We start from the raw sequence: 27,602 nt of genomic DNA on the forward strand, positions 1-27,602 counted from the left end.
TAAACTGTGGAATTTGCTCCCACAAAATGTAGTGGTGGCTAATACCATGGATGGCTATAAAATGGGATTAGACAAATTCATTAAAGATAAGGCTATCAGTGGCTACTAGCCATGGTGGCTAGCTATGTTATACCTCCATTACCAGAGGCAGTCACCTCTGAATGCCAGTTGCAGGGAATCACCAGTAGGGAGATTCCTGCTTTGGGGCCTTCCATAGGTAACTGGTTGGCCACAGTGAGAACAGGACACTGGACTACACTGGGCCTCTTGTCTGATCCATCAGGGCTTTTCTTATGTTCAGTTGCGAAGAAGGGTGTTCCAGCCCCATGATCATTTTGGTTGCCCTTTTGTGAACCTTAGTACAACACCCTCTTTGAGTTGTGGCAACCAGATGATTTGTGGCTTTATGTTTGACTATACTGTATATTAATATTTATTTTATATTCTTACAGTAGCTGCAAATAAAATATTGAACTCATTTTTGGAACCTACCTATGCATTAGGAGTATCAGCAGAGGTCACTCTCCATTCTCCCTCTTTAGGTAAAGTACGTAGTGTATATACAGTACAAGAGAGACAGACTTTCCTATGGCGGTGCCACAACTATGGAATGCTGTCCCAAGAGAGATGCATATCACACCAACAATATATATTTTATTTTATTCAAAGTATCCATTTTGAGTTGGTAGGATACTTCTAAAATAAATTAGTAAGTGGAAATTGTAATAAGAATTCACTAAAGAAGAAATCAAATTAGAATCACAGAGTATCATGCTCTACCAGGTCCAATGTAACTACATTGTTTTCAATCAGATGAATTTCTACCAATCAAATAAAACCATTCTAGCAGACCCCAGCTGAATAAAAAGCTTCATTACAAAGTTCACTTAAAACACAGTAGAAAGGGCTTAGCAAATCTTCCTGAAGAGAAAATTTCACAATGGAAGGGCTGCCACACACACACACAAAATATAGAACTGAGTTATACGCAGCCTCGGACAGTGGTGCCATGTGTGGCTGTCTTTCAAAGATCATAACTCACAGGTAGAGGAATATATATGGAGAAAGTCTTCCCCAAATATCCCAGATTTGGTGCTTTGTACTCCTTGGAATAAATATTTGAGACGTCTGTCTACTGCACATTTCTGCCACTGTTTTATTTATGATCTGTATTCTTCAAGTGTAGCACAATCAATACATTGTTCAAGATATTAATGGAAGTTTCCTTCTGGGACTAATAGCCACCACAGGGGTGGACACGATTTTCATCAGGGCCACAGCAGGGTAGAAAAGGGTTGAGCCCCCTCCCTGCGCACCAAGGGCTTGATGGAAATCACCCATGCTTGCTTTTAGCAATTAAAAAAATGAAGCATCCAGTGATGCATTTAGCATCTGGTCTCTCTAGCTTGGTCTTGAGACTACTGGTGCATGGCACTTGGTAAATGCCATCCTTTACGATTCTGCATATATTTCCTCACTGTGTTGAATGGGATTACTCCCAAGTAAATACATATCCCCCATTGAACTCAGTGGGAACTTACCTCCAAGAAGACATTAGCACTATTGAGTCAAAAGGATTTGGCTGGCTGAGATTTCCTAGCAAAGGCTAGAACTTCAACACAGTATTCACTGATGGCCTTCTAAAATGTTCAGACTACTTGGTGTAGTGTACAGGAGCCAGAGTGGTGTAGTGGTTAAGAGCGGTAGTCACGTAATCTGGGGAACCGGGTTCGCGTCTCAGCTCCTCCACATGCAGCTGCTGGGTGACCTTGGGCCAGTCACACTTCTGTGAAGTCTCTCAGCCCCACTCACCTCACAGAGTGTTTGTTGTGGGGGAGGAAGGGAAAGGAGAATGTTAGCCGCTTTGAGACTCCTGAAGGGGAGTGAAAGACGGGATATCAAATCCAAACTCTTCTTCTTCTTCTTCTACTTTATTTTGTTTCAAAACACAGTTCAACATCAAAAAATGAACTTTAATCTCTAAATTATGCCATTTAACTAGTTTATTTGTATATTGAGTGGGGGGAGAATTTATCCTTGTTCTCTCCCAGAACAAAGGACCAGAGAGATTATGCAAGGGATATGGTGGGAATATATTTGTGAGAGAAAATGTCTATATTTTATTCAGCTTAAGCCAACATTAAATTCTTGCTTTTCTCTCTCAATTGCATTTCTATCCCGCCTTTCCTCCAAGGAGCTCAAGTACATGGTTCCCCTTCCTCTTAGTGCTATCCTCACAATCATCATGTGAGGTAAGTTAGGCTGGCAGACAGAGTGACTGGCTCAAGGCCATCCAGTGAGATTCAGGGCTCAGTGGGTATGTCAACCTGGGTCTCCCTGGCCCCTTTCAGCACTCTAAGCACTACACAGACTCTCATTATATAATATGAGAAATTATGCAGGAAAAGCTCACAAATGGTCTTTACCTGGCACCATAGCTATTCCATGCTCCACAGTAGTCATATTCCCTTGAGGTCAAGCGAGAACTTCTTTTCTCAATACCTCTACCCATAGGTGTTAAATGTGGGACTTCAGGAACCCTGATGTACTTGGCTGCATCCCAGACTCAGCCAGTGGAATGTTGTTTTCATATATACATTTATTGGGATAGAAAACAGGAGGTCAGCAATGACAAATGTATTTATTGGGGAGGTAGCTAGCAAACAGTGCAATTTATTCCATCATCCAAATAATAATATTTTCTTGCCCCCTCTGTTCAACTATGCACATAGGGTGCACAGTTTGCATTACCAAACTGTCAATTTGATTTTTTTTCTTACAGGATCTTCATTTTTGCAAATGTCTACACTTTACTCCAGCCCGCCCACCCTCCCCCCCCCCACATGAAATTATAAGACGCCTCCTGGCATTTTAAAGGCAAGCATTTGCATCTATAATTTAACATCGCTACAAAATTGCATCTGCAAACATGGAGGTTTTTTGAAAGCCTATTATGCTATGCTTTTTGCTTCTTATTATATATAGTTTTCCTACCCTTTTCTTCTCTTTTGCTCCCCAAGGAATTATGCAAACAAATCACTAACTGCTTTGAAAAAAAAATATTCCCCTTTTTTCTTTTCAGTGTTTAATATGACTAAATCCAATAGTGCTTTCACTCCCAACATGCTTGTTCATTATGAGTGTGGGAAGTTATGGCATGCCAGCATAAAAATAGTCAGGAACAGACATGCCTTTGGGTTTTATTAATGCATGGAAAAGTGACACTCAGAAATCATGTGTAGCCTTTTTATTATGAAAATTCTGTAATGTACTGTCTTCCTCCCCCTTGCAATAACAACAATAGGGAACAAGGTTGCTTAGTCAAACAACATGTTGATATTCTAAAGCACAAAATGAGTGTATGAATTATACTAATATACCCAGTAATCACTATTCAAGTATTTCTGCTTGAACGAAGAATTGCGGCAAAGAAAATGAAATCATTCAGGGAATGGCATGGTGTTATATTCTTTAAATGAATTAACTGTGTTTGTTCAGGCATAAAAGTGTTGGTCAATGAGAGACTCTGTTTCCACCTCCTCCTCCCCCTCCTCCTCCCAATGCCCAACAGTCCCCAGCAGGCAGCTGCCCACTGTCATCTGCAGTGCAAAGAGGTCCTGCAACAGCATATGGAGGAACCTCAAGCTGTGGCTTTAATGTCCTTCAATGGAAAGGGGTCAAGTACTAGATGCGGCTTGCTTTTTGCTGCTCATTGGTTTAAAGGGGGGGATATAAATTAGCCTGAAGTGAAAGAAAAGGCTATACACAGATGTATATATGAGTGTCAAAGAATCAGTTAAATTTACCAACATGGAAGGGGGAAGTAAGAACATCAACAGATACTGCTGGATCAGGTCAAAGGACAATCTAGTCCAGATCTCAACCAGATGCCTGCGGGAAGTCCATAAGCAGGATCTGAGCATAACATCACTCTTCCCACTTGTGATTTCCAGCAACTGGCATTCAAAAGCATACTGCTCCCAACAGTGGAAATAGACTGCAGCCATTGTGACCTCTGATACTAGGCATGCAAGCAGTGGCAGTTATCATGGTTGGCCCTTCCATTCACTAGTGAGGCAACTGCACCAGGGTACAGTTGTTGTTGGGGAGCAACAGCAGCAGCCTCCAGCTGTTTCCCCTGAGGCCCTTCTCTCAGCAATTTCCCTCTGTTGCGGGAGGGTTTCTTCTGAGGGGCTTCAACTGACTCACTGCCTTTGGTGTAGTGGGAGATGATATCCCAGTTTTGTTCAGCTTCCGTACCTGGAACGGGGAGCTGCATCATCGTGTCCATCAATTAGACAGCCAGGCCTGAATCCAGGTTGGAATGGCTCTAAATAATCCATGAGGTGACTCCTTAGAACATGTCCAGCTAACCTCAGTACCACCTAAAGGAGGGCCCATGCACGTACAGTTGAACTTGTATGGGGCTCCCTAATTCCGGGTGCAAAGCCTGGTGAACCAAGTTTCACAACCCTGTGGAGGGAACGGCGCATGTGTTCCTCCATAGGCATGCAAGCCCTCTTCAGTCTGATTCCAAACGTGCGCCATCAGGAGCACAGCTAGCCATGGACATTGTAAAGAACCCCTTCACATGTCCAGTACTCACAGGCACCAAATAACTAGGCTAGGTTTGTGTGAGAAAGGGAAAGGAGAAGACTGAGGGGGGAAATAGATAACTGTGAGGAAAGGTGAATGAGAAAGCTGGGCTAGTTTATGAGAATTCATATATGGGTTTGGAAACCGTTCTTGCCAGGGAGGGAACGTAAGTGAAAGTAGCATATAAAATACGGCTGCAAGTGTATTATGGGGAAAGTAAATGTGGAATGGGATCACATTTACCGTCTTATTTATTGAATTTATATCCTCCTCTCCCTCCCCAAGGAGCCCAGATGGACTCCACTTCCAGGTAGGTAGACAATTAACACACTGTTTTGATTTTGGAAATCATAGAGCCTTGTCCCTGTCCAACCCATGACCCAGTGAGAAGGAAAGATGATTCTGTACTGTTAGTGGGCTGAACCTCCAGGTTGTCTGGAGCTTCCCCTTCTAGAAGGCTTTCTCTACTTCTTTCCCTCCATTGGAGAAGGGAATTTTTGATAGTTCCTATAAATCTATAATTCAAAAGGACATATTTTCACACGCACCAAATAGCAAGAATTCAGTTTCACTAACAGAACATTCAACTTTAGGTAGAGACCTACTAAATCCATTTCTCATGTATGATCTAGTTGAGATTCCTCCATTGCAAGGGGTTGGATAAGATGACCCTTGGAGTCCCTTCCAACTCTATGATTCTATGATTTATTATTTTAGATTCACACAACCTTTGCTGGTGGATAACATGCATTCTTGTATCATAAAGCACAGCAAACCTGAATTTAGCAAGCTTTACTTTTCATTCATACTAGCAACTTTATGGGATGCTGTGTGCACACAAATCAAGTACGTAATGGAGCATTTAACAAGCCATTTTCAGAGGTTAATCATCTGTAGGGTATTATATATGCACATACCAACGACTTAGAAAGTTTGGCCTCTAGTGACCACCTTCTACCAGTTCATTTAACTAGAAATGCATTCATATCAGAAACTGAAGTTCATGAACCTGAAAGTCACCATAGTAGAACTCTCCGTCCCTCTGCAACTTTCTGTTTTCAGACACAATTCAATTACCTTGGTAATCTTGTTCTACCAAGGCACCTTTAACATATTTATTACCTATTGAAATCAAAAAGTAGAGTTGTATGCCAAGGTATTTAAAATACAATAATGTATTTTAATAATTAACTGTCCTTCAGGACTGCACTTAGCATGGGTTCAAACTCCTGGTTTCATCTCTTGATATACAAATGAAATTGATGGTCTGGATTAAAGATGATGCAGATTAATGAATTCATTAATCATTACTAAATCATCATTTGGTTGCAACTGGACGCTTCTTTCAGGACACCTTTCCTGGTGGCTCCGGAAAGGTGCTTGAAGGATGCTTCACATACCTGCTGCAGTGGGTGATTGCATGTGTGATCATCATCACTTTAGCATCCATTGTGCCCGGTGTCAAGGAAGCAACAAATGAAAGACTGGAGACCACCTCAAGCACTTTAACTGGACATCGTTCAGATGCCAAGTTGTTCAGTCTTTCACTGACAATCCTTCCCCAAGCTCTATACTGCTCTCTCCATACTGCTGCAAGCAGTACTGAGTCCTTTGCATCAACCACATTGCAGCGTGCAAGGATGGAATGTTACAAATTCAGGGTTAATTGGTTAAAACCTTAACCTAAACCTGTTATGGGTCATATCAGGAAAGGGATTGAAAAAGAAAACTGTCAATATCGTAACGCCATTGTACAACTCTATATTGAAATCACAATTTGTAATCCGAGGCGGATTTAGGGAAGCAACCTGTTCAAAAGCACAGAGCCTTGGGGGAACTGCAAAGGGTGCTGCAACAATGATGTAGAATGGAAGGTGAGAGGTGGGAGCACTGAATTTCAGCACACTGCTGAAACCTGAGATCCCAGGACCTCACACTGTCATAATACTATATATAGTTCTGGTCATCTCACCTAAAAAACAATATTGTAGTGCTAGAAAGGACTCAACCAATATGATCAAGGAGGTGAAGCAACTTCCATATGTGGAAAAGTTACAACATTTGAGGCTTTTGGGTTTAGAAAAGAGATGAACAAGGGAGGACAGGTGTATAAGAATATGAATGGTGGGGAGAAAGCAGATAGGGAGATCTTTTGCTCCCTCTTTGATAATACTAGAGCTCAGAAGTATCCACTAAAGCTGAATGTTGGAAGATTCAAGACAGAAAGGGAAAGTACTTCTTCACACAGCATATATATAAAACAATGAAACTCAGTTTCCACTAAATGTAGCGATGGCCATCAATTCAGATGACTTACAGGGAGGAGTGTGTGTGTGTGTGTGTGTGTGTGTGAAATGGCCGAGAGAGATTGGCATCAGAACTTACTGATAATTCTTGTCTGCATAGAAAGCACATTAATTGCTTAGAAATTGTTGCTGTGCCACCTTGTACAGCTCCAAAAAATGCATTGCCATGTAAGATAACTGGTTGTGATTGACACGCAGTTAAAATTATACAGAGCTCCATATCACACCTCTTCTCTGTGAATCAATTTAGATTCACAATTTAGATTCTGCATGCTGCACCACTGAAAACCTTTATCATAACATATGCAGCTGCAGTAACAGTTTAAAAGGGCTGAGTGCCAGCCTGTATGCATATAGCACATACAGCACCTGCATCTCAGCTGCTGCTTGAGCCGCACATTACTGGCATTTAGAAGTTGCATGCACAGACACTAGTAAACGGGAAAAGGGTGCAGACAAGGTGTTGCTGGACTACAACTCCCATCATTCCTCAGCTTTGTCCATACCGGCTAGAGATGATGGGAGCTGGAGTTCAACAATATGTGGCGGGCCACAGGTTCTCCATCCTTGCTTTAACATGTTTTGGAGAGGTGGCTTACATCATGGGTAGGCAAACTAAGGCCCGAGGCTGGATCCGGCCCAATCGGCTTCTAAATCCAGCCTGCGTGTTTTTACATGAGTAGAATGTGTCCTTTTATTTAAAATGCATCTCTGGGTTATTTGCAGGGCATAGGAATTCGTTCATCCCCCCCCCTATAGTCCGCCCCCCCCCCACAAGGTCTGAGGGACAGTGGACCAGCCCCCTGCTGAAAATGTTTGCTGACCCCTGGCTTACATGATGGCATTGGAACACAGCTTCCCATGGGAAACATATAAGGATGTCACTCAATTCAAGAACTCTTAGTCAATTGATAGACCAAAATCTGGCTAAAAGAAAGGTATACTTTGTTTTGGAGATGATGCTTATGTGTGATGCAGCAAGCATTATCCTAGTACAGGTATTCCCTCGTGAGAGAAAAGAAAGAGCGCTTCCTTTAAGATGTTGCTTACAATCTGTAGCTTCATTTGTATTTGTATTTAATTTGCCCCCCCCCAAAAAAAAAGTCTAGCTTGATTAATCAGAATATGTTGGCTCCCTCACTGTAAGAAGTGAGGTTAGAGGCAACCAGGCAGAGGGCCTTTTCAGTAGTGGCACCCGCCATCAGATGTCAAGGAGATAAATAACTATACAACATTTAGAAGACAGCCCTGTATTGGAAAGTTTTTAAAGTTTAATGTTTTAATATGTTTTTGTATATGCCAGAAGCCACCCAGAGTGGCTGGGGCAACCTAGTCAGATGGGTGGGGTACAAATATCATGATCATCATCATCTCAAGATATTCAAAAGAAGATTAGACCAGATGACCCTGGGGGGTTCCTCCCAACTCTAGAGTTCTATAAAAATAAAATCTCAAAAGGACTGTAAGACTGTGCAAAATTGGACTTTTTCTATCATGCGCTGTGACAATGAGAAAACTGGTTTTAGATTAATTGTAAAGAATAACTGAAGGATAGATGAACAATAGGGCTTGCACAATTTGCCTTCCCTTTTCATTTGGCAAATTGGTGACAATAGCGACACACCCAGCCCGTCATATCCATTCCCCCACATACTAAGCAGACGTACCTTTCTATCACGGCAGAACCCCAGCGCCTTTAGGAGAAAATGAGAGTAACCCTTTCTTCCAGCCTGCCAGGGGATTCTGTAACCTTGTAATTATCTGGCTTTAGATTGAAGAGATACGTTGTAATTGTGTACAAAAGAGGTCACAGGTTTATGCATTGTCTGACAGGCTACTGAGAAAGAGCTACAATGGAGCGATTCCAGCAGACCTTTTACATTTATTTTCCCCAACTGCACTGAATGTTAATGCCATCGGCCTGACTCACATGCAAGTATTTTTATGAACATGTGATTAACTGGTGCCACATACACAGAAAAAGACAGAGAGCCCAAAATGCCAGGCTGCATTTGCTGAAATGGTCCTGTAGGTTCTTTTGCTGTTATTCTTTCCTCTCACCAAATGCAGATGAGCATTGGAAAAGTTGAGCTATTCTGTGTAAAGTTGGTCCAGAAATGCCTTTAAAACAGGTGTAACCCTCCTTGTTCTTTACACGAGTAATAGGAACCATTAACAAACAAACAAACAAATGTTAGAAACTGTCGTCTATTTATATAGTAATTTGAGAATTATGCATAATCCTGTTAGATGGCTTGTACAACGTTCACTCTTCATTTGGCCTCCTAAAATCTCTTAGGTGCCTCAGCACAAATCAGATAGCCTTTGGGGGAAATGGAGCTCTCTAGATACTTTTTCACCCCCACACCCTGCTTCTTGGGCGATCTCTTTTGCTTTTATGCTGACAGCTCCCTTGCCCTTTGCTTTTTTCATCTTCATCATGAACTTCCTTTCAAAGCCTTTCAGCTCAGGTAACATTTCTGCTTGAAGGGCCTGCATTCATCTCAACCCATTCCTCTTACGCTATCACTGATTCATACCAATTACTGGTCACTGCTGAAGATGCTGTCATCTCTTACACCACTGAAGCATACAAAACTATGATCCTATTTGATTCATCCTTCTTCTCCTTCCATATCCAAAAGAATCACATGGTCCTCCTACTTCACTTTCAGTCTCTCCATTATCTACCCATTCCCTTCCATAACTATTGATAAAATAGTTGTCCGTGCCCTTGATTTTTCTCATCTAGACTTTGGCAGCTTCCCTGCTGGCATTCCTACTTGCTATGTTTCTCACTTGCTATATTTTGCTCCACTCGTCTTTCTTTCCTATTGTTATTCATATGTCACCTCTGTTCTCAAGTCTAACTCTGGCTACCAATGAGCTTTCATATCGATTTCAATATACTAATCCACACACACAAAGCTATTTGTTTCTCTCCCACTGTGTATATCTCCCTCTCATACTTCTCCTTCTAGTCTTCAATCCGCACAAGCTTATTTGCTGTTGATTTCTGTGGTCTCTGTGCCTTTTGAATTTTATTTCCTATTGCTGGGAAAATTCTTCCCATCTCCCACACACATCGGGCCTCTGCCCCTTCATTCTTCAAAACCCTTCCTTCTGATCTATCTCTTTATCAAAGCCTCACCAAACCATTTGCTCATTTGTGTTCCTCTGGTTCAGCAAAATGTCTTTCAGATTTCCTGGTATCCCATCCCATCATGGCCACCTATTGTAGATCTTAGCAAGGGCCACATCACATCCATGCTCTGTTAAGCAGCAAGCACTAGGTCTGACATACATAAATTTTGAGGAATAGGAGGAGAGGTAGCCAAAGAGATCATATTAGGCCATTCCTAGATACATTTTCTATGCATGGAGGAAGAAATCAAGTGTAGGATGAGTAGTGAAAGTTTTGTACGGATTTTTGCTGTGCAGTCAGCATACATTGTGTGTGTGTGTGTGTGTGTGTGTGCACGTGCACACACACACACACACACACACACACAAAACTATAACATTACAACAGTAACATTGTATCAAGAGAACATCTACTGGTAGACAATGACAGCCATTAAAAATAGAGCACAAGCTGAAGACTGCTTTGTCGTAGAAACATCTTCAAATGGAACTAACTCCAAAAGTTCTCTCTATTTGATATTGTTTTTACTAAACATCTTTGTTAAAATTAACAGGGGAGGGAGCCGAGCTCACTTATCACCAAGAATGGTTGTATTCCTAGAAGACTGCACATGGCATAAAACCCCAGTAGCTATATCTATTCTGCATATAAGTAAGTTAATAATACATTGTTCTCTTAAAATAATATTAACTGATTCTGCCCATGTAGCAATGGGGGTGAACTGCAGTCAGGCTTGAAATGAGGCTTAGAGCACTGAACTATTGCACAAAAACCTTGTAAAACAACTTAGGGGTGTATCTGCTTGAACAGTGCAACTTCCTCTCCCCCTTTCCCCCCCCCCTCCAATCTGCTATACATGGTTGAGGGGAACCTAAAACAGATTTGAGAGACACATGGGAGAGGAGAGGGAGGGAAAGTTGCATTGTATAAGCAGAAGTCCTCGTGCAAACAAATTGATTTTGTTGGATACAACCCTTAATTTATTTAGCCACAATGATATTTTGCCAGGATCTACGCTTTCCCCAAACCTTGCCTACTCAACTCACCAATCAACCTCTTTGCATCTTTAAAACCTGCTCTCTACCCCCTTGCTAGAATGTTCCCAATTTTTTTTTATATCATTTCAGGAGTTTTGGTCAAGAACGTTTGTTCATTGTTTGTATAGTTACTAAAAACCAGGCCAAATGTCTGGGAACCTATCAGGCTTTAATTGTCCTCTGATAACTCTAAGATGGTGCTTCCATTATTCCAGTACTGCTGCTGTCCATATTTCCCCATGCCATCCAATTAGACCTTTTAATAAATTAATAATTAATAGATGTGACACCACTTGCAACAACGTCACTAGAACTTTGAAAACTGCATTCCGGTTACTTCTTTCAAATATGGAGAGCAGACATAGTCATTAAGTCTTTTACAATTTGTAGGCATGTTCATTTTAGTCAATACTTTTTCCTCAAAGCACCTCTGTTGGAGGGCAGGTCATCTTCTTAAATTCAAATTAATAAATGTGACTCACTGGAGTGAAGGACCGACTTGCAGATTACCAGAAAGAGTACAATAGGTTGCTAGTCCCAAGCTGGGTCTTACCATTTCAAGTTTAAAGGTACATATTCCTAAAATACTTTTTTCCATTCAGATTGAAGAACCAGAAAACCTCAAGTGGCAATATCAAGCGTATTTGCGCCCCCCCCCCCGAAACTTAACTCTCTAAATTGGCAGAAGCAAACCTTTACATGCGTAATTTTCTCAAACTGCAATCGCAACTTTTAAAACAGGCTTATAAAAGCAACCGATCACTGCAGTGAGAAACACAGGCACATACAACTCTACGTTCTGCGTTTTTTCTTTAAAAGAGCAGGTCTTTTATATAGTAATATTAATACCTCTCCTCCACCCTCCCCCTTCAATCGTCAGCGCAATATGTGCTCATTTCTTCGGGGGGGACAGTTCTGTATTTCATTAGTCTTCCTGAATTGCAAGGAAAAATGTAAAATCAATGCCTAACAACAGAAAGCTTCATGCAGGGTCTCAGAAAAATGAGGAGAGACGAAGCAGGGCAACATTGTACTAAGCCTGGGCCTCAGCCAAACTTCTCTGTTTCTTGCCATTTTCAAAGCCTCAGGGAGTTTGTTTTGGGGCCTTTCTATTGCCTAAATCGAGTTGTAAAATGATCTCAAATTTAATATTTAGCCTGCAGTTCCTTTCCATTTATGTATATTTTGGAAGGGTTTCCCCCCTCCTTTTTTGCCCATAAGAGCTGCTATGAAATAACACACTGAATATTAAGAAAGGATGGAAGAAAGAAATGGATCTTTTCTTAAATAACCACCGAGAACTATAATGATCAAACCAGGTCAGCTTTGGGGAAGGGGGAGAGTTTTATTCTATCCCTCTCCCCCTAATCTACAATCTAATAAGGCTCCCTCTACCCTGCTGTGCGCATTTGGAAGTAAAAGAAATGATATAGAATGTATTATTGATCATTCCTAGCGGAGCATCAGGAATGGTAAATCATACGGAACTACACAGTTCATTAGACATTGACAGAAGAAGCTGCACTTCTGAAACCTGTAGAGATGACAGCAAGTTCTTGCATTATAAATACCATATTTTACCCTCTGGAGAACTTTCTAAAACTAAAGCATAATTCTTCTCGCAAAACTTTCTCCTCCCTTTTAAGGAGATTAGGCACTCAAGCTAAATGATGGAGTTTTGCCAAAGCTTCAGGAGAGAAACTCATTTTTCCCCTAGAGGGAGGATACACTTGCAGAATTATTTCTTATAACCACAGTGTTACCAATGATGACTACATTGACAATTGTTCACTCTGCAACATTCCTTATTTTACAATAAACCCAGAAGATAAACATTTGACCAGAGATCCACCCACCACTTCTGTGCTTGTCTTCCCGGGCTTCAACCACACTGCCAATTTCAAGCTCTAGATGCAAAATGAAAAGCCATTGTGATACCAGTGATAGAAACTTATCAGAAAGCAAATGCACCACATTTTCAGGCAATTTACTCATAGCTACCAGGTTCAATGCTTTTTAACTCAGAAATCATATAATGAGCATTCGCCATAAAGGGAAGATGCATAGTTTAAAAATGCACAGCCTCAGGTTAACATGACAAATGGAAAGTCACACTTCCCCCATGATTATTTATACATCTAATGATGCCATTGCTATGCATATGTATGCAATGTCTTTCAACTAGTAATTGTTACTTGCTTTTCTTGCCACTACACAAATAGTATATCCTAGTACAGAATCACACACGTCAGTGTGGTATATGTCACACCCACAAAAGGATTAATCAGCTCTCATTAGTTGCTAGGAAACCATGTCTTGACCTTGGAGTATGTTCAACCACTGAGGGCATTCGGATGAGGTAATGCCTCCTCATTGTTACTGCAGAGTCTTGTCCTTTGCTGAGGGGAATTGCGGGGACTGAGCTTCTATCTAGAAACTGCACTGCAGTGATTAAACGCCCTATAAATAGATTAATTAGATAATAATAATCTTCCACGGTTGGCCTTCTTGTGCATTCTTCTGCCGCATCTGTTACTAGGCATTCATAGATGAATGGTTTTACTTTGAGTGATTTTCATTTCCATGATAAAACCTATCGACACTCTCACCCACTAGCAAGAGTTATGGAGGGCACTCCATTTGTATTGTGCCTGTTTGCTGTGGTCAGCAAGTATACTGCAGTTCATGAAAAATGACTAGCATGACTGGCACAAATTTATGCTGCTATGTGTACTATGCAAAGTGATGCGCGTTGATATGTTCAGTAGAAAGAAAGGGGTTTATGGCAAATGAACTTCAGACTGATTGGGTATGATTGCAATTGGCAAGGGTATATCAATTATCCTACAGTCTGTATTACCAGGATGCTTGTTATTCCCACATACATTTTGGGATTCAATTATTTACTATCTACATAGGTGTGAGTGTGTGTGTAATCACATATCACTTTATGTGTAGTGGGCGGTCATGTTGCCAATGTGAAGCCTCCCTTAATGACCTCAAGGCTCAGGCGCACATAGAGGAGAAAGGGAAGCACCTCTTTGGGGTATACAGCAGCCAGACTGTTTGGGGTTTTAAAGACTGAAATGCAGCTAGATTCCTAAGTGGTAACTATTGTAGCTCTTTAGAACTGGTACTATATGTTGTTGTTTTTGGGGGGGGCAGTGCCCATTAGCAAACTTACTACCACTTTCTAAATCAGTACCAGTTCCCAAACACTTTTTACAGACAGCCCAGTGTAGAAAGCATTGCAATAATGATGCAAATGTCAGAATTACAAAGATGTGCTCTCCCAAGCTCACATTCGAAACATGTTCCTGTCTCATCAATGCCTACCCTGGCTTGGACATGTCCACAGAATGGCAAAATCCCCAAGGACGTGCTCTACAGGGAGCTGGCTTCCGCCACCAGGCCAGTTGTCGGCAAACATGACATGAAGGATGGCAACATCAACCCTACTATGTGGGAATGCCTTGTGAATGACAGCCATGCCTGTATCCATAGCAGTGTATCCATAGCAGTGACCAGAGGAGACATTACCCCTGGAAGGAGCTCAAAGAGAAGAAATACCATGGTGCATCTGTAGCAGCATAACTGGGTGCCTTCATCTGCCCCTGCTGCAACTACACATCTCTCCCACATTGGTCTCTACAGCCCCACAGCAGGGCACTGCAGCCTTCCAACAGTTTGACCTCACCCCCCAAGGCACACTCCTCCATTGTCTCTGGAGACAGACAGATGCCAGTGATTCATTAGTGGGCCTTTCGTGTTTGCAGTATAGTGCTTAATGGAATCTGCCCCTGAGGTCTTTAAATCTTGGTTATCCAAATCCATAATTATAAAAGTAGATTAAATAGTGCATCAAACTATTCATATTATGCATTTCTAGACTTGCTTCTTAACTAGGCATGAAGGGCAGCATTACAACTGCAATCATTTGCTAAAAAATACTTAAGAACATTTTGGGAAGAAACAATAAATGAACTTGGACTTGATTGGTTTAGAAAAGGTTAACAATAAACTCAGTCTTATGCATGTTTACTTAGAAGTGCTCCCACTGAATTCAATGAAACTTGTTCCCATGCATGCGAGCAGAGGTTTGCAGCCTAAATCAATTAGGCAAAGCTGATGTGCCACCAGCATGTGTTAATTAGAGGAAATTTTGTTTTTAAAATATTACAAACTATACTCAAAAGAGTATGGCAGGAAGGAAACAAAATTAATTCTGTTGATTTGGGGGTGAATATTTTAGCAAGGTTAAGCTCTTTCCAATGTGCACTTTAAAAGAAGGATAAAAGTCCATTTTGTAATCTTTTTAGGCCAGAAAGCAAGAGGCTATCCTGAGGAAATGAAATCCTGCAAGCTTTTTGTTGTTGTTGTTTTTTCAAGATGCCCTAACAATAATGCAGTTGGGTGAAAAGATCAGGAACACTTTATACACATTGTGCTAATTACTGCAAGTACTTAAAGTTGTAATTAGCTTATTATACTGCAGAGAACCTAACATGGCATGTCTTTCAAAAGAATTTCTCTCCAGATCATTAGTGGGAAAGCTCACAACATCTGCTTCAAATAAAATCAACCAATTAGCACAGGCAACTTCACATAGTTTGCAATCAGAGAATTATATTGTGCCAAGTGCTAATTTCAATGTGAATACTATCTCCTTCTTATATCCCACGCTTATCTGCCAGCACAGCTGGTGTTTAACACTACTGACTTCAGTCAAGTCTCCAAAAACTTATGTTAATTTGAAAGAACCTAATCAGAGTGTGCAACACAGAGTGAGGTTGATCTCTGCTTAATTAAAAGTGACCTTGTCATTTCACTGCCTATAAAACACCATTTATAGTTCAGTTACCATAAATATTCAGGTTTGTGTGTGAGAGATGGAAGACAGGCTTTAAACTATTTTCAGGTTGCAAAGTTGGAATGTGACATGCTGTTAAGTTGCAATTCAGTTTGGGATGCCATTAGTGTTTGGAGCCATAGCGCCTGGAGAATGTAGCTAGCTTTACTTAAGATTCAGATTTCATTTTCATTCCCAAATGGGTGCCCTTCCCATCTTTGTGGACATTTTCAGAGAAGTGGAAGGCAGAGATAATAGTAATAAAAAGTGTCACTCCCAGTTCTTTCTTTCCTAGATTCCTTCCTTCTCATCCACAAAATCCGTATACAGTGGTACCTTGGGTTAAGTACTTAATTCATTCCGGAGGTCCGTTTTTAACCTGAAACTGTTCTTAACCTGAAGCACCACTTTAGTTATGGGGCCTCCTGCTGCTGCTGCGCCGCCACAGCACGATTTCTGTTCTCATCCTGAAGCAAAGTTCTTAACCTGAAGCACTATTTCTGGGTTAGCGGAGTCTGTAACCTGAAGCATATGTAACCTGAAGCGTATGTAACCCGGGGTACCACTATATTTCCTGATATGGACAGGACAAATCTAGTAGTTATCCTTTCCATTTGATGTCATTTTCTTTGCCTGCATCTGAACATGTGACAAGAGCAAATAGTAGCAGCTAAGATATAGACTGCTAATATCATGCCATTATACAAATCAATGGCCCCATGAGGAAAGGTTACAACATTGGGGCTTTTTTGTTCAGAGAAAACACAAGTAACAGGTGACATTACAGAAGTGTGTCAAATTATGCATTGTATGGCGAAAGTGGGTAGAGACGCATTTTATTATCTCTCTCATAGCAGAATTGGCAGGCCTCTGATGAAGCTGAATGTTGGAAGATTCAAGACAAAGGCATGTATTCACACGGTATGTATTTAAACTACGGAATATGCTCCCACAGGAGACAGTGATGGCCAGCAACTTGGATAGCTTTAAAAGCACATTAGACAAATTCATGGAAAATAAGACTGCAGGTGCCTAATAGCCATGATGGTTCCGCACAACTTCCACGGTCAAAGGCAGTATGCCTGTGAATAGCAGTTGCTGGGCATCACAAGAAGTGTTTCATTTAGATCCTGCTTGCAGGTTTGTGTTGGGCATTTGGCTGGCCACTGTGAGGACAGAATGCCATGGTCTCCAATTCCCATGAAAAATAGAAAATAATCTGAAGTCTTGGTAAGTGGCTTCTCACAATATATATTATAATACACTCCTCCACCCCTTTTCTGGTCAACTTCTTGTTATTAGTCCCTGGACAGAGGTCACAGTCTTCAGTCAGTCATGCCAAAGACCAACTAAATCAATGCAATAGGCCATACATACATGACAGCAAGCCCCACTGTCGTCAATGGCACTTACTTATGAGTAGCCATGCCTAGGGTTGTGCTGTAAGTTGCCATTCATTTAAGCCTCATTAATTTCACTGTAGCATACTGGCAACTTTCGGTGGATTGTACCAAAACTATTTTTTCAGTAACAAGCATAACATTCTAAGGCTTCCTCCTCCTTTCCTAATTTATCCCAAAAAAGACATTTACTTTGTGCAGTTTTGCACATAAAAACTATATAGGACAGAGTTAAGTGGTTAAAATATCACACACCTTAAAATGTGAACAGAACAGAGCTCTCCATAGAACAAGCAGGAAATTACATAAGCATTAACCTTTCTTAAATAAAAACGACATTTTAGTTGGATACAAAGCAACACTGGGGGATTTAATTACATGTAAAAAAGAGTTAAATAATTCAAGGTTTTTCATAGCTGGAGCTAACAAGCATTTATTATTTATTATTCCTTAGGCAAAAACAACAAAAACATTGTATTTTTAACACATAAGACAAAAATCACCAAGTCCTAATCTTGCTGCCACTGGTTGCAAATTCACTTTTTGAAGATTACAAAGACTGTACAAGGCCAACAAATCTTCCAAGTTTACAATTTGCATCTTCAAAATAACTCCCACCTCATCTCAGAACTCAAACCAGAAAAAATTGTGGCTGTGTAAGTCCCAAGAAAAGCACATGGTAGAGTGGGACAGGGCAAGATGACTTTTATACCTATTTGAAACCCTTTTCAGATGATAAAAGGAGTGGTGTAGGTTAAATTCAGAGGAATTCCTTCTGAATGGAATAGTATAAAATAAACCAGCATAAAATTATGCCAGCATAAATTACACCATCTTCAAAAGATAGGATTGGTCAGTAAATGTCGCTATCAAATATCAGATGGCTGCACTTAAGCCAAAGAAAGGGATGTGGTTCAAGCAGAAGCAATAGAGAGCAAGGATGAAATAAAGTTCATGCGAGACACATGGTGGATGGTACTCCTGTGATGTAAAGACAATGCAAGAGAGTAGAGTCAAAATGGGATTTTGCTGCCTAATATATTAGTATTGGGATGGAGGTGAAGAATGCATTGATTCTTACATACTACTGGGCTCCCCTCAATGACTTATCAGCATGATGTCTGACACCTACTGGTTAATAGACATACTTTCAATAAGATCAATACAGGCTCATCACACAGCTGGCAGTACTGAGCATCTTTTTCATGGTTCAGCATGCAGCATTTATATTCTTTCTTGGTTGCCTAATTCTTACCTTGTAGGTTTTGATGACATTGCAATAACTGTGGGGATTTTTAAAGAGATGTTGAATAATAATGGATAGCAATAAAGATCCTGGACAATCCAACGCGTTCCATAAGTTTGAATTCATATTCAAACTTCAAGTACATTATCCTATCACTTGGTGAATAAAGATAGCAATAACTAGGATAAACAAATTAAATATGAGAATGTCATGAGAATATAGCACACACCAGTTTGAAATCAGAGAGATGTTAATGCAGCAGTACTTATTTGGAGAAATAATATCCAACAATATTTCCCCGCTGTATTTTGTTGTATTTTTCATAGCAAACAACAAATATAAAAACTTCACAAAAGTGAATAGCCACATGAAGGAATCCACATCTCCTCTTGTGTCAGGCTGGGCAGGTGTATGCATGTGAAGTGTGAATGCTGAAGGGTAGTTTTGGTTTGCATATTGGTTCAGGAAATGCAGATACAGTGTGAACCAAATTTCTCCACCATCCCTTCTTCGGACACATAGATATTAATATCATTTGTAGTCATGTGAATGTGCCCGCGAACTTGGAGCCAGTGTGGACTAGTAGTTAAAACATTGGACTAGGACTTGGGAGACCAGGGTTCAAATCCCAACTCAGCCATGACTTTTGGTCAACCACTGTCTCAGCCTAACCGACCTTACAGGGTTGTTGTCAGGATAAAATGAGAGGAAGAGAACTGAGTTTAGAGTGGGGTGCAGTTGTTTATACCATCTATTGCTATGCCAAACTTGTAGTAGATAAAAATGTCATAGAAGACATTTTTTGCTACTTGCAAAAACTTCCGTTCTCTTTTTCAGAAACAATAGTAATAAATATGAGGTTCACATTCCTGACATTAATACTAGCAGGTGTTTAAATCCTTGTTTGTTTAAAATCTACATGCTATTCCCCCATTTTACTCTTCTCTAAATTGCATTCATAGAGGTAGGAGCTATGTGCTTAAAACTGAAGGTCCACATATCTCAAAATGGATTTTATTTGAGTACATAAAATTTATGCTGTGCATAAAATGATAAGAAAAGAGAACATGTTTGATATATGTACATTTTGTAAAAATATATTCCAGTCTTACATCCTTGATGATACTCGACTTCACTTCATGTTTTCTAGGTATGCTTTTGCATTGGAGAATACTTCAAATACTTTATTAAGTCTCTGATGAGATGGTTAATTTTTAGTACTTTGGTGTTGTGCTGGTTATCTCTATTGGTATCTTCTTGCCTGACATTTAGGATTTTTAATTATTTAAACTGAACACAATGGTAAAAAATCTATGCACTACTCAAAAACAACATTTTCAAGATGGAATATAAGCTTTGCTCTCCACAGGAAGACTGCAGCTTTTACATTCTGCCAACAACTCTTCCACACAATGGACAACCTCAATAAAAAAACTCAAAAGATTTCAAAGGCAAGAAGACTGTCTAAATATTTCCCCGAAACATTGGCAGTAAGCATTTTACAGGAAACCTAATTAAATTTCCCTAAAAACAGCACAGGGTTTAATTTTCCAACTACATGATTACAGTACACTATGATATATTACTGTAGCATCTAGCAGTCAGCTCCTGTCAGCATTATGTGACCTAGAATATGATGAGCTCTCATACATAACGAGAATTTACAGATGCTATTGATTGGACTTTATTAACCTAATTACTCTTAATAGATGTAAACACAGTGCTAGTAGTGGAGATGTATACTACTTTTTTCACCATTAAGGGCTTGCTTGTGAAACTTTGCAGTCTGGGCCCAGTTCGCACTTTCCTGCTCTGCCTCATCAAATCCTGTGTCCTGGTTTAAACATAATGCTAAACTATGGTTTGTTTAACAAACCATGCGGGAACCACAAATTGTTTGAACAAACAAACAAACAAACAAACAAACAAACCATGGCCTGTTTCTTCAAAATTTTGATTGTTTTCCAGTGACGGCTGCCTCCTGCGTTTGTAGCTTGATGAGCATCTAGAGTGGGGTGTGCAAATAAACCATGGCTAAGGAATCATAGCAGGGTTTACACATAGCACCAAGTCATAGTTAAAACAAACCAGGGCTTCAACCATGGTTCACTGGCAATAATCAGATCAGCTGGGGTTAATGGGAGCTGGAGTCAAGCAACACCTGGGAGGGCTCGCAGGTTTCCAATCCCTGTTTTAAAGAAATAAAATGTGTGCTTCTTTGAGAGTAACTGAGGATGCAAACTTAGTCTTTCCACCCAATGCCTGAAGTTGGTATTGCTTGTGATGACAAAGCAACAATATTCTGATGAGCTGCCTAAACTGTTCTGAATCTGAACTTCTTTGATTGTTTCCCCACCCCCCTTACACCCTCCAATGAAACAAAACATTGCCAACAAGAAAGAGTAATTTCACACTTGGCAAAACTTGGCATTTGGCAGCAATTCGTACAGCCCTGCAGAAAAACAGAAAGTGACTCATCAGCTATCCTTCAGCTCTACACCAGTTCTCTTCTCTCTTGGCAATGCACACATTTTATGATTTTCTTGTAATTTGAATACATTTTATCACTTACGAAATGCTAAACTGAGCTTAAAAGGAAGTGATCTCCTCTGCATTTACATTCAGAGTGCAATCAGCTTTATAGCAGGTCAACCGCTTCCACTAAAAGCAGCATGTTCAGATGATAAAGTGAGGAAGGCAAGACTGGGGCTCTTGTGGAGCAGTGGCATGCTTTACTAGCTCTCTCTACCCATGACTTATAAGTCATGAGGTTGTGCTGCAACTGATCAGCATGATCAGTTGCTGGAGGCAGATATAAAGAACGCTCCGAAATTCCATTGAGTTTAACATGGACATAGAATTTCCAGTTAGTGAATGGCAATTTTTGGGCAAGATTATGCAAGGGAGGGACCAGGCAAAAGGACCGCAGCAAAGGAGGTGGAGAGGTGATAGAAGAGAGACCCAATAAGGAAAGAAAGTTCAGAAGGAAGAACACATGGGAAGTAGGGCTTTTGTGCTATTGTGAAGAGAGAAGTGCAGTAGCAATGTCATTATTTCGTTATTATATTTGCAGACCACCTTTTACACAAAATGGTGTGCAGGGTGGCTAACAGTAGAATACAGAGTAAAACACAAAACAATCAAAACAAAAAACAGATAGTTAAAAGATCAACAAACTCATCAATATAAAATCAATAAACACAACATCCAATTGAACAAATTATGGCATTTACAGTGGCCATAGTAAATCACCTTACAAGGTGTTATATTTTTGTCATATATTGTTATTCTACAGTACTATAGTTTTCCTTTATGCTATAAGTTTTGGTCACAACCTTGCAGGAAACTGGCATATTCTTAAACTGATTATGATGGTATTTCATATTAGGCAAGGGAAGTTTGCATTGTGAATCTAATTTGAGTGTTTATGTAACACCTGAGTGTGGTGCAGTGGTTAGAGTGTTTAACTTAGACCTGGGAGGCCAGAGTTCAAATTCCACTCCGCCATGAAGCTCATTGAATAACCTCAGATCAGTCACTCACTCTCAGTCTAACCTACCTCACAGAGTCTTTGTGAGAATAAAATCAGGAGTTAAAGCACGCACCCTTCAACTCCTTGGAGGAAAGATGAGCTATAGATGTAAAAATAATAATTAAAAAATCAATGCATGGATATGTAGAGTACAACGTGCCACTAGTCTGGAAACTGAAAACACCATAGGAAGCAGCAAAGTAAACTTTCTCACACTGTGCAATGAAAGACAACTTATTTTAATTCAGAAACGGCCCTTTCCAGTAATGAAAGCAAGACTATTCTCAGTGCCCTCTAAATCCTTGATTTCTGCTGTCATTTTTCACTTGAGCTATTGGAGCAAGAGGAAGGAATGTTTCTAACAGATTTGAAACACTGGTCTTGATGAACTGTTTTCATGTGTGTGTTTGTGTGTGTGTGAAACCTAGTGCTGCGTGGATGCATTATGTTCTCATGGTCAGGCTCATTTAAAGAAACATTCATACCAAGCACTGCTGCAGATCTTTAAACGGCTTCTTTATTATGTTTTCCTCTTGTTATTGTGCCTCTGCAGGGACTATATTGAGAGAAATCAGGGGATGAACAGAATACTGCACCTGTTTCAGAGCCTTTGTCTGGGCCTGTATAGTTGTATTAATATGAACAGTATTTCACCAAATCCCATTCGTCATTATTTCAGGCCATTACCTCAGTGGGTTATCGCACAATACCAAGGACAAGTTGGGTTGACTATTGCCTGAATGAAGTGGAGAATAAAAGAGCATGTTCTGCAGATAGAAAGAAACCTGTTACAGCTGAAAAGGAGGAAAATTGCCACACCGTGCATATGCTCATCTAAACAGATACAGTCATTGCTGTGTAATATGCTCACCAGTCTTCTATTTAGTTCATTGTTCGTCTTCTTTTTTTAGTGAAGTACCATAATAGGTACACTATTACTAAATTCTGTTGACCCTTTTTCATTACAGATGTCTTCAAAATAGAAGGAAATCACAATGGAAAGAGTCTGTGGGTCCTCCATTCCACAGGATTTGACTTCTATTTTTTTTTAAAAAAAAACCTCCAAATATTATGGTCACCTACAGCCAGCTACTGCAAATCAAATACCCTGGACTCTAATGGAGACCACTAAAGCCAATCCCGTCTCTTGCCTTAAGACTATCCTAGACTACAGAGGAGTTTGAAATTGTAACATTTGATGCCCTTATTTTCAAGAGCAGTCATGTAGAATGAATAAGGTGAGTACTACTTCTTTTAAAACAGGAGTCTGCTTTGGAAGAAAGGAGCTTGTAGCAGGAGCCATTTTGGCCTGAATGTCAAATGAAGAATTAAAGCCTACAGCAGAATTGTTGCTGGACTACAATTCCCATCATCCCAGAACATTGGCCAGGCTGGCTGGGGCAGATAGAAGTTGGAGTCCAACAACATCCAAGGACTACAGGTTCCTCATTCTCGATTTACATTATCTGTAGTAGAAGTTCCAAAGTTAGAACCATCTTTGGAGGTGTGACTCAATCATTCAGTTTGTACAGTGTGAACAGACAACTGCACAGGTTCCTCAAGTGAAGACTGCAGCCAATGAACTCCTCACCTGGTCTTGCCACTGCTGCGCTACTTGGGGCCAAGACATCATTTGGCTTAGCATTATGTCTGAACATGGGCTTGCAGTTTGTCTTTCTCCAGACAAAGCACTAGCTGTAACCAAGGATGATTCTTGGTATGCCACTCATGATCTGTCTGGGGGAGAGCAACCACAAGTCCAAGTTTAAACATAATGCTAAGCCAAATGATATCTTACCCCAGGTAGCATAGCAGCAGGAGGACTGAAGGAGGAGTACAGTGGTCACTAGCTTCATTCCAGGAACCTGCACATTTGCTTGCTTACATGCGAACCAGCTCAATATGACAGAAATATCAAACTTATCCTTCCTTTTTGAACCTGAAAACTTGTTTTCTCAGATGATAAAATCATTTGAAGAATGTAACCAAAAAGATTCTATCTATACAGTATGTGATGTCTTTGCATCTTTTGCCAGACAGACAGAGAGAATGAATGAATATGTGCACAAGAATACACAGTGTTGCTGCACATGTTGAAGCAAGCGTGTTTGGGAACATGAGATCCACTAATTCTCTTGGACTTGACTTTGTTTTTCAGCATCTGATGCTGTCAACAACCCAGCTGTGTGGGGCTTAGTCGAGGGGCATGGGGAGCAAGGGGCCATCAGGATGTTGGGGGACATGGATAAAGAAGACAAGGCCTTCCAGCTTCCGACGGGAGGAACCAGGCTGGCCTCTCTCTTTGGACAGGATCAGACAACTGCAGAATCTGGAAATGTGCTCTTCCAATACAGGCCATCCAAGTGGGCCAAAATTAGTCAACCAGCTACCGCTGCAGGTCTGTCTACCCAGAAGCATCCTCCTGCAGCTACAGCTGCTCCTGCGCCCACTGCAGCAGTGCAGTCCGTCTTCTTCACTGCAGTTGTTCATGCATATTTATTAACAAATGGGAGATATGTGAAACATGGCAAGTATAGGGCAGCTGTAGTGGGCAGCAATGCAAGCAAAAAGTACAGGCTGCTTCTTTATATCAGCCAGCTGCAGCAGATTGCGACCGCCAGGATCGATGCATGGTTTGTATTCACAGTGCAGCCCGACAACTACTGCACATTTTATGATGATCAGTGGCAGAAATGGTCCATCATGTTTGAATCAGAAATGGTGGCTGTGGACTTGCAAGCAGCTGTGCATTGCCAAGTATAACAGCAGCGCTTCTCCTGACTCAGTGTTTTACCAGGATCTTGTTCTTGGAGACGGCCAAGGTGTGGCGACTGGAGATGTCCTGGAGATCACTTTTACAGGCTGGCTGTTCCAGAACGGTAGTCTTGGGCAGGTTTTTGACTCAAATGTAAATGAAGAAAAGTTGCTGCGTCTGAAGCTAGGCTCTGGCAAAGTCATCAAGGACTGGGAAGATGCAATGATTGGCATGAAGAGAGGAGGCAGGCGGTTCCTCCTTATCCCACCAGCATTGGCTTACTGGCCTTTGGGAGAAGCTGAAGGCATTCTTCCGGACTCAACCCTGGCCTTTGAGGTGGAAGTCATAGAATCATAGAGTTGGAAGAGACCACAAGGGCCATCGAGTCCAACCCCCTGCCAAGTCAAATGGGTGTGGTTTGCAAAGGACGCTGGCTCCACTGGACAGAGCCTGGGCCCCAGGGACTCCCTCACACCTTCACCAGCGCCACAATCAGAAAGCTCCGCTACAGACCCAGCATGGCTCCAAAGCCAGGTTATGTGGAGCAGAGCAACCTGTCATTTGAGCAGAGCAACAGCTCACTGCAGAGGACCATGAAGCACACCCAGGCAAGGGTCCTACATGCTGAACAGGAGAAGGTCAGGGTCAGCAAGGAGCTAGCAGAAACCATGGTGCAAATCTCCCAGATCCAGCAGAGGTTGATCGGTCTTCAGAAGCAGGGGATGGATTTCCACTCCCAACTGAATGAAGCCCTGACAGAGTTGGAGGGGCACAGCGCCCTGGTCAACCTACTGCATGCACAGCTGGCAGAACTTGAGAAGTTGTCTGACTTGAAAAGCAGATACCAGGAGGTGAACCTGATCGGGATGCAGTTGGAGGAGAAGGTGGCAGGCCTGGACATAGAGCTGGCTTATCACCACGTTCAAATTGAGAATCTGGATAAGATCAGGATCAGCCAGGAGATCGCAGAGCCAGTGTGGTGTAGTGGTTAAGAACGGTAGTCTCGTAATCTGGGGAACCAGGTTCGCGTCTCCGCTCCTCCACCTGCAGCGCCTGGGTGACCTTGGGCTAGTCACACTTCTGTGAAGTCTCTCAGCCCCACTCACCTCACAGAGTGTTTGTTGTGGGGGAGGAAGGGAAAGGAGAATGTTAGCCGCTTTGAGACTCCTTAAAGGGAGTGAAAGGTGGGATATCAAATCCAAACTCCTCCTCTTCTTCTTCTTCAGAAGCCAAGTTGCAGATCACTCAGCTCCAGCTGGAGCAGCTCTATCATCAGAAGCAGGAGATGGATCTCCACTCCCAAGTGAATCAAGCCCTGACTGATTCAGAGGGGCACAGCACCCTGGTCAACCGACTGCATGCACAGCTGGTGGAACTTCAGAAGTCGTCTGATGACATTAAAAGCAGATACCAGGAGGAGCAGCTGATCGGGAAGCAGTTGGATTAGAAGGTGGCAGCCGTGAAAGAAGAGCTGGCTGATCTCCTCGTTCAGAAGGAGAATCTCGATAAGACAACTCTGCAGCTGCTGGAGAGTCAGGGGGAGCAAAGGAGGAGGAGCAGCACCACCAAGGAGGAAGGACCTATGGAAAGGAAGCAGCCAAGTGCCGCACCCCTTTATGGGGATCCCCACAGCAACTCTCTCCGAAAACCAGCACCAGTGGCATCCCCCGCTCCTTTGGCTAATCTGAAGGAAAGCTCAAGCAGTCTTCCATTCACAGCTCTCGAAGGAGCCCAAGACAGACTGCTTTTTGCAGCTCCTGAGGCTCATTCTTCAGAAGAACAGGGTGAACTCTCCTGCAGCCACTGCTCAAACTGCAAGGCTGTCTCTCAGGCTCTCCACCAGTATTGAGAAGGAGAAGCCAAGCACTCAGGGTGAAATGGACACAGTAGACACCGCCATTCTGGCACCTCCAAATCCAGCAGCGGATGAGACGGCACCTGCAATGGAGGGGCCCACAACGGGTCCAGAGGGCAAGGAGGAGAGTGGGGCAAGTCAGCACACCGCAGGCCCCACCTCTCAAGCTGCTCTAGCCGACAAGCAGCAGGACTTGGCTGGAGCCTCACAGCCAAGACCAGCGTCCAGCCCTATGCAAGCCGATTCCAGTCTTCTTGAGGACAAGGGTGGTTTCTTCACAGTTGCCACTCTCAAGCCTTCTGCATTGGGAACTCTGTTGGCAGAAGACGAAGACAAGGAAGAGGTGAGCCTTAAGGGTTGGTCTCCCCCCACCCCACTCTTTGATGATGACGATGACAACGACCTGTACCTGCTGGGATGAGCAGCCTGGCAAATGCCATGGCAATACTTCCTTCTCTCAAGAGCTTCAGTGATTGCTGATCTGGGGCTGAGATGGATGGAGCTGGGGGTTTCCTGTGGGCCTCCCCAGATTGCTCATTTGGGCTGAGGTGGCCTTAACTTGTGGTTTTTGAGGCTGCTGGCAGGAAGAGGGGTGACACTATATCTCTCTCTCGGTAGCAAATGTCAGTTTGGGACTTTGTCTGGCTTCAAAGTCCTGACTGTTTAATTCACCACTGAATTACAGGGTGCAGAACACACCTGTACCCTACATGCTTTTGACCCAGCTGCTGTTGGGAGTAGTGGTGGGTATCACCTTGAACAGCTCCTCTCTGTGGAAACTAAACTTAACCTATTGCCATAGCTCACCTCCAGTTTTCAACCTTGGCAAAACCGGATCTTGAAAATAATAATAATAAAGTGCAATTAAAATAAAATAAAAT

The 27,602-nt window shown here is 41.8% G+C and overlaps 1 protein-coding gene and 1 long non-coding RNA gene across 5 annotated transcripts in view; one reads left to right on the forward strand and one right to left on the reverse strand.

The window, feature by feature from the left end:
• The window catches only part of LOC309530830, a 572,302-nt gene that overhangs the window by 438,257 nt on the left and 106,443 nt on the right, over positions 1-27,602 (reverse strand). The gene's annotated exons all lie outside the window — the stretch shown is intronic.
• On the forward strand, positions 112-27,598 carry LOC309531577 (uncharacterized protein; the record flags this gene model as incomplete). The annotated part of the gene is given in 5 exon segments (XM_082221168.1): positions 112-217; positions 24,270-24,846; positions 24,848-25,208; positions 26,317-26,654; positions 26,656-27,598. Coding segments are annotated over 5 exon segments (1,869 nt in total). The 3' UTR covers positions 27,143-27,598.

This window comes from Podarcis vaucheri (assembly GCF_965113315.1).
Source record: "Podarcis vaucheri genome assembly, chromosome: 4".
Taxonomy (NCBI): Eukaryota; Metazoa; Chordata; class Lepidosauria; order Squamata; family Lacertidae; genus Podarcis; species Podarcis vaucheri.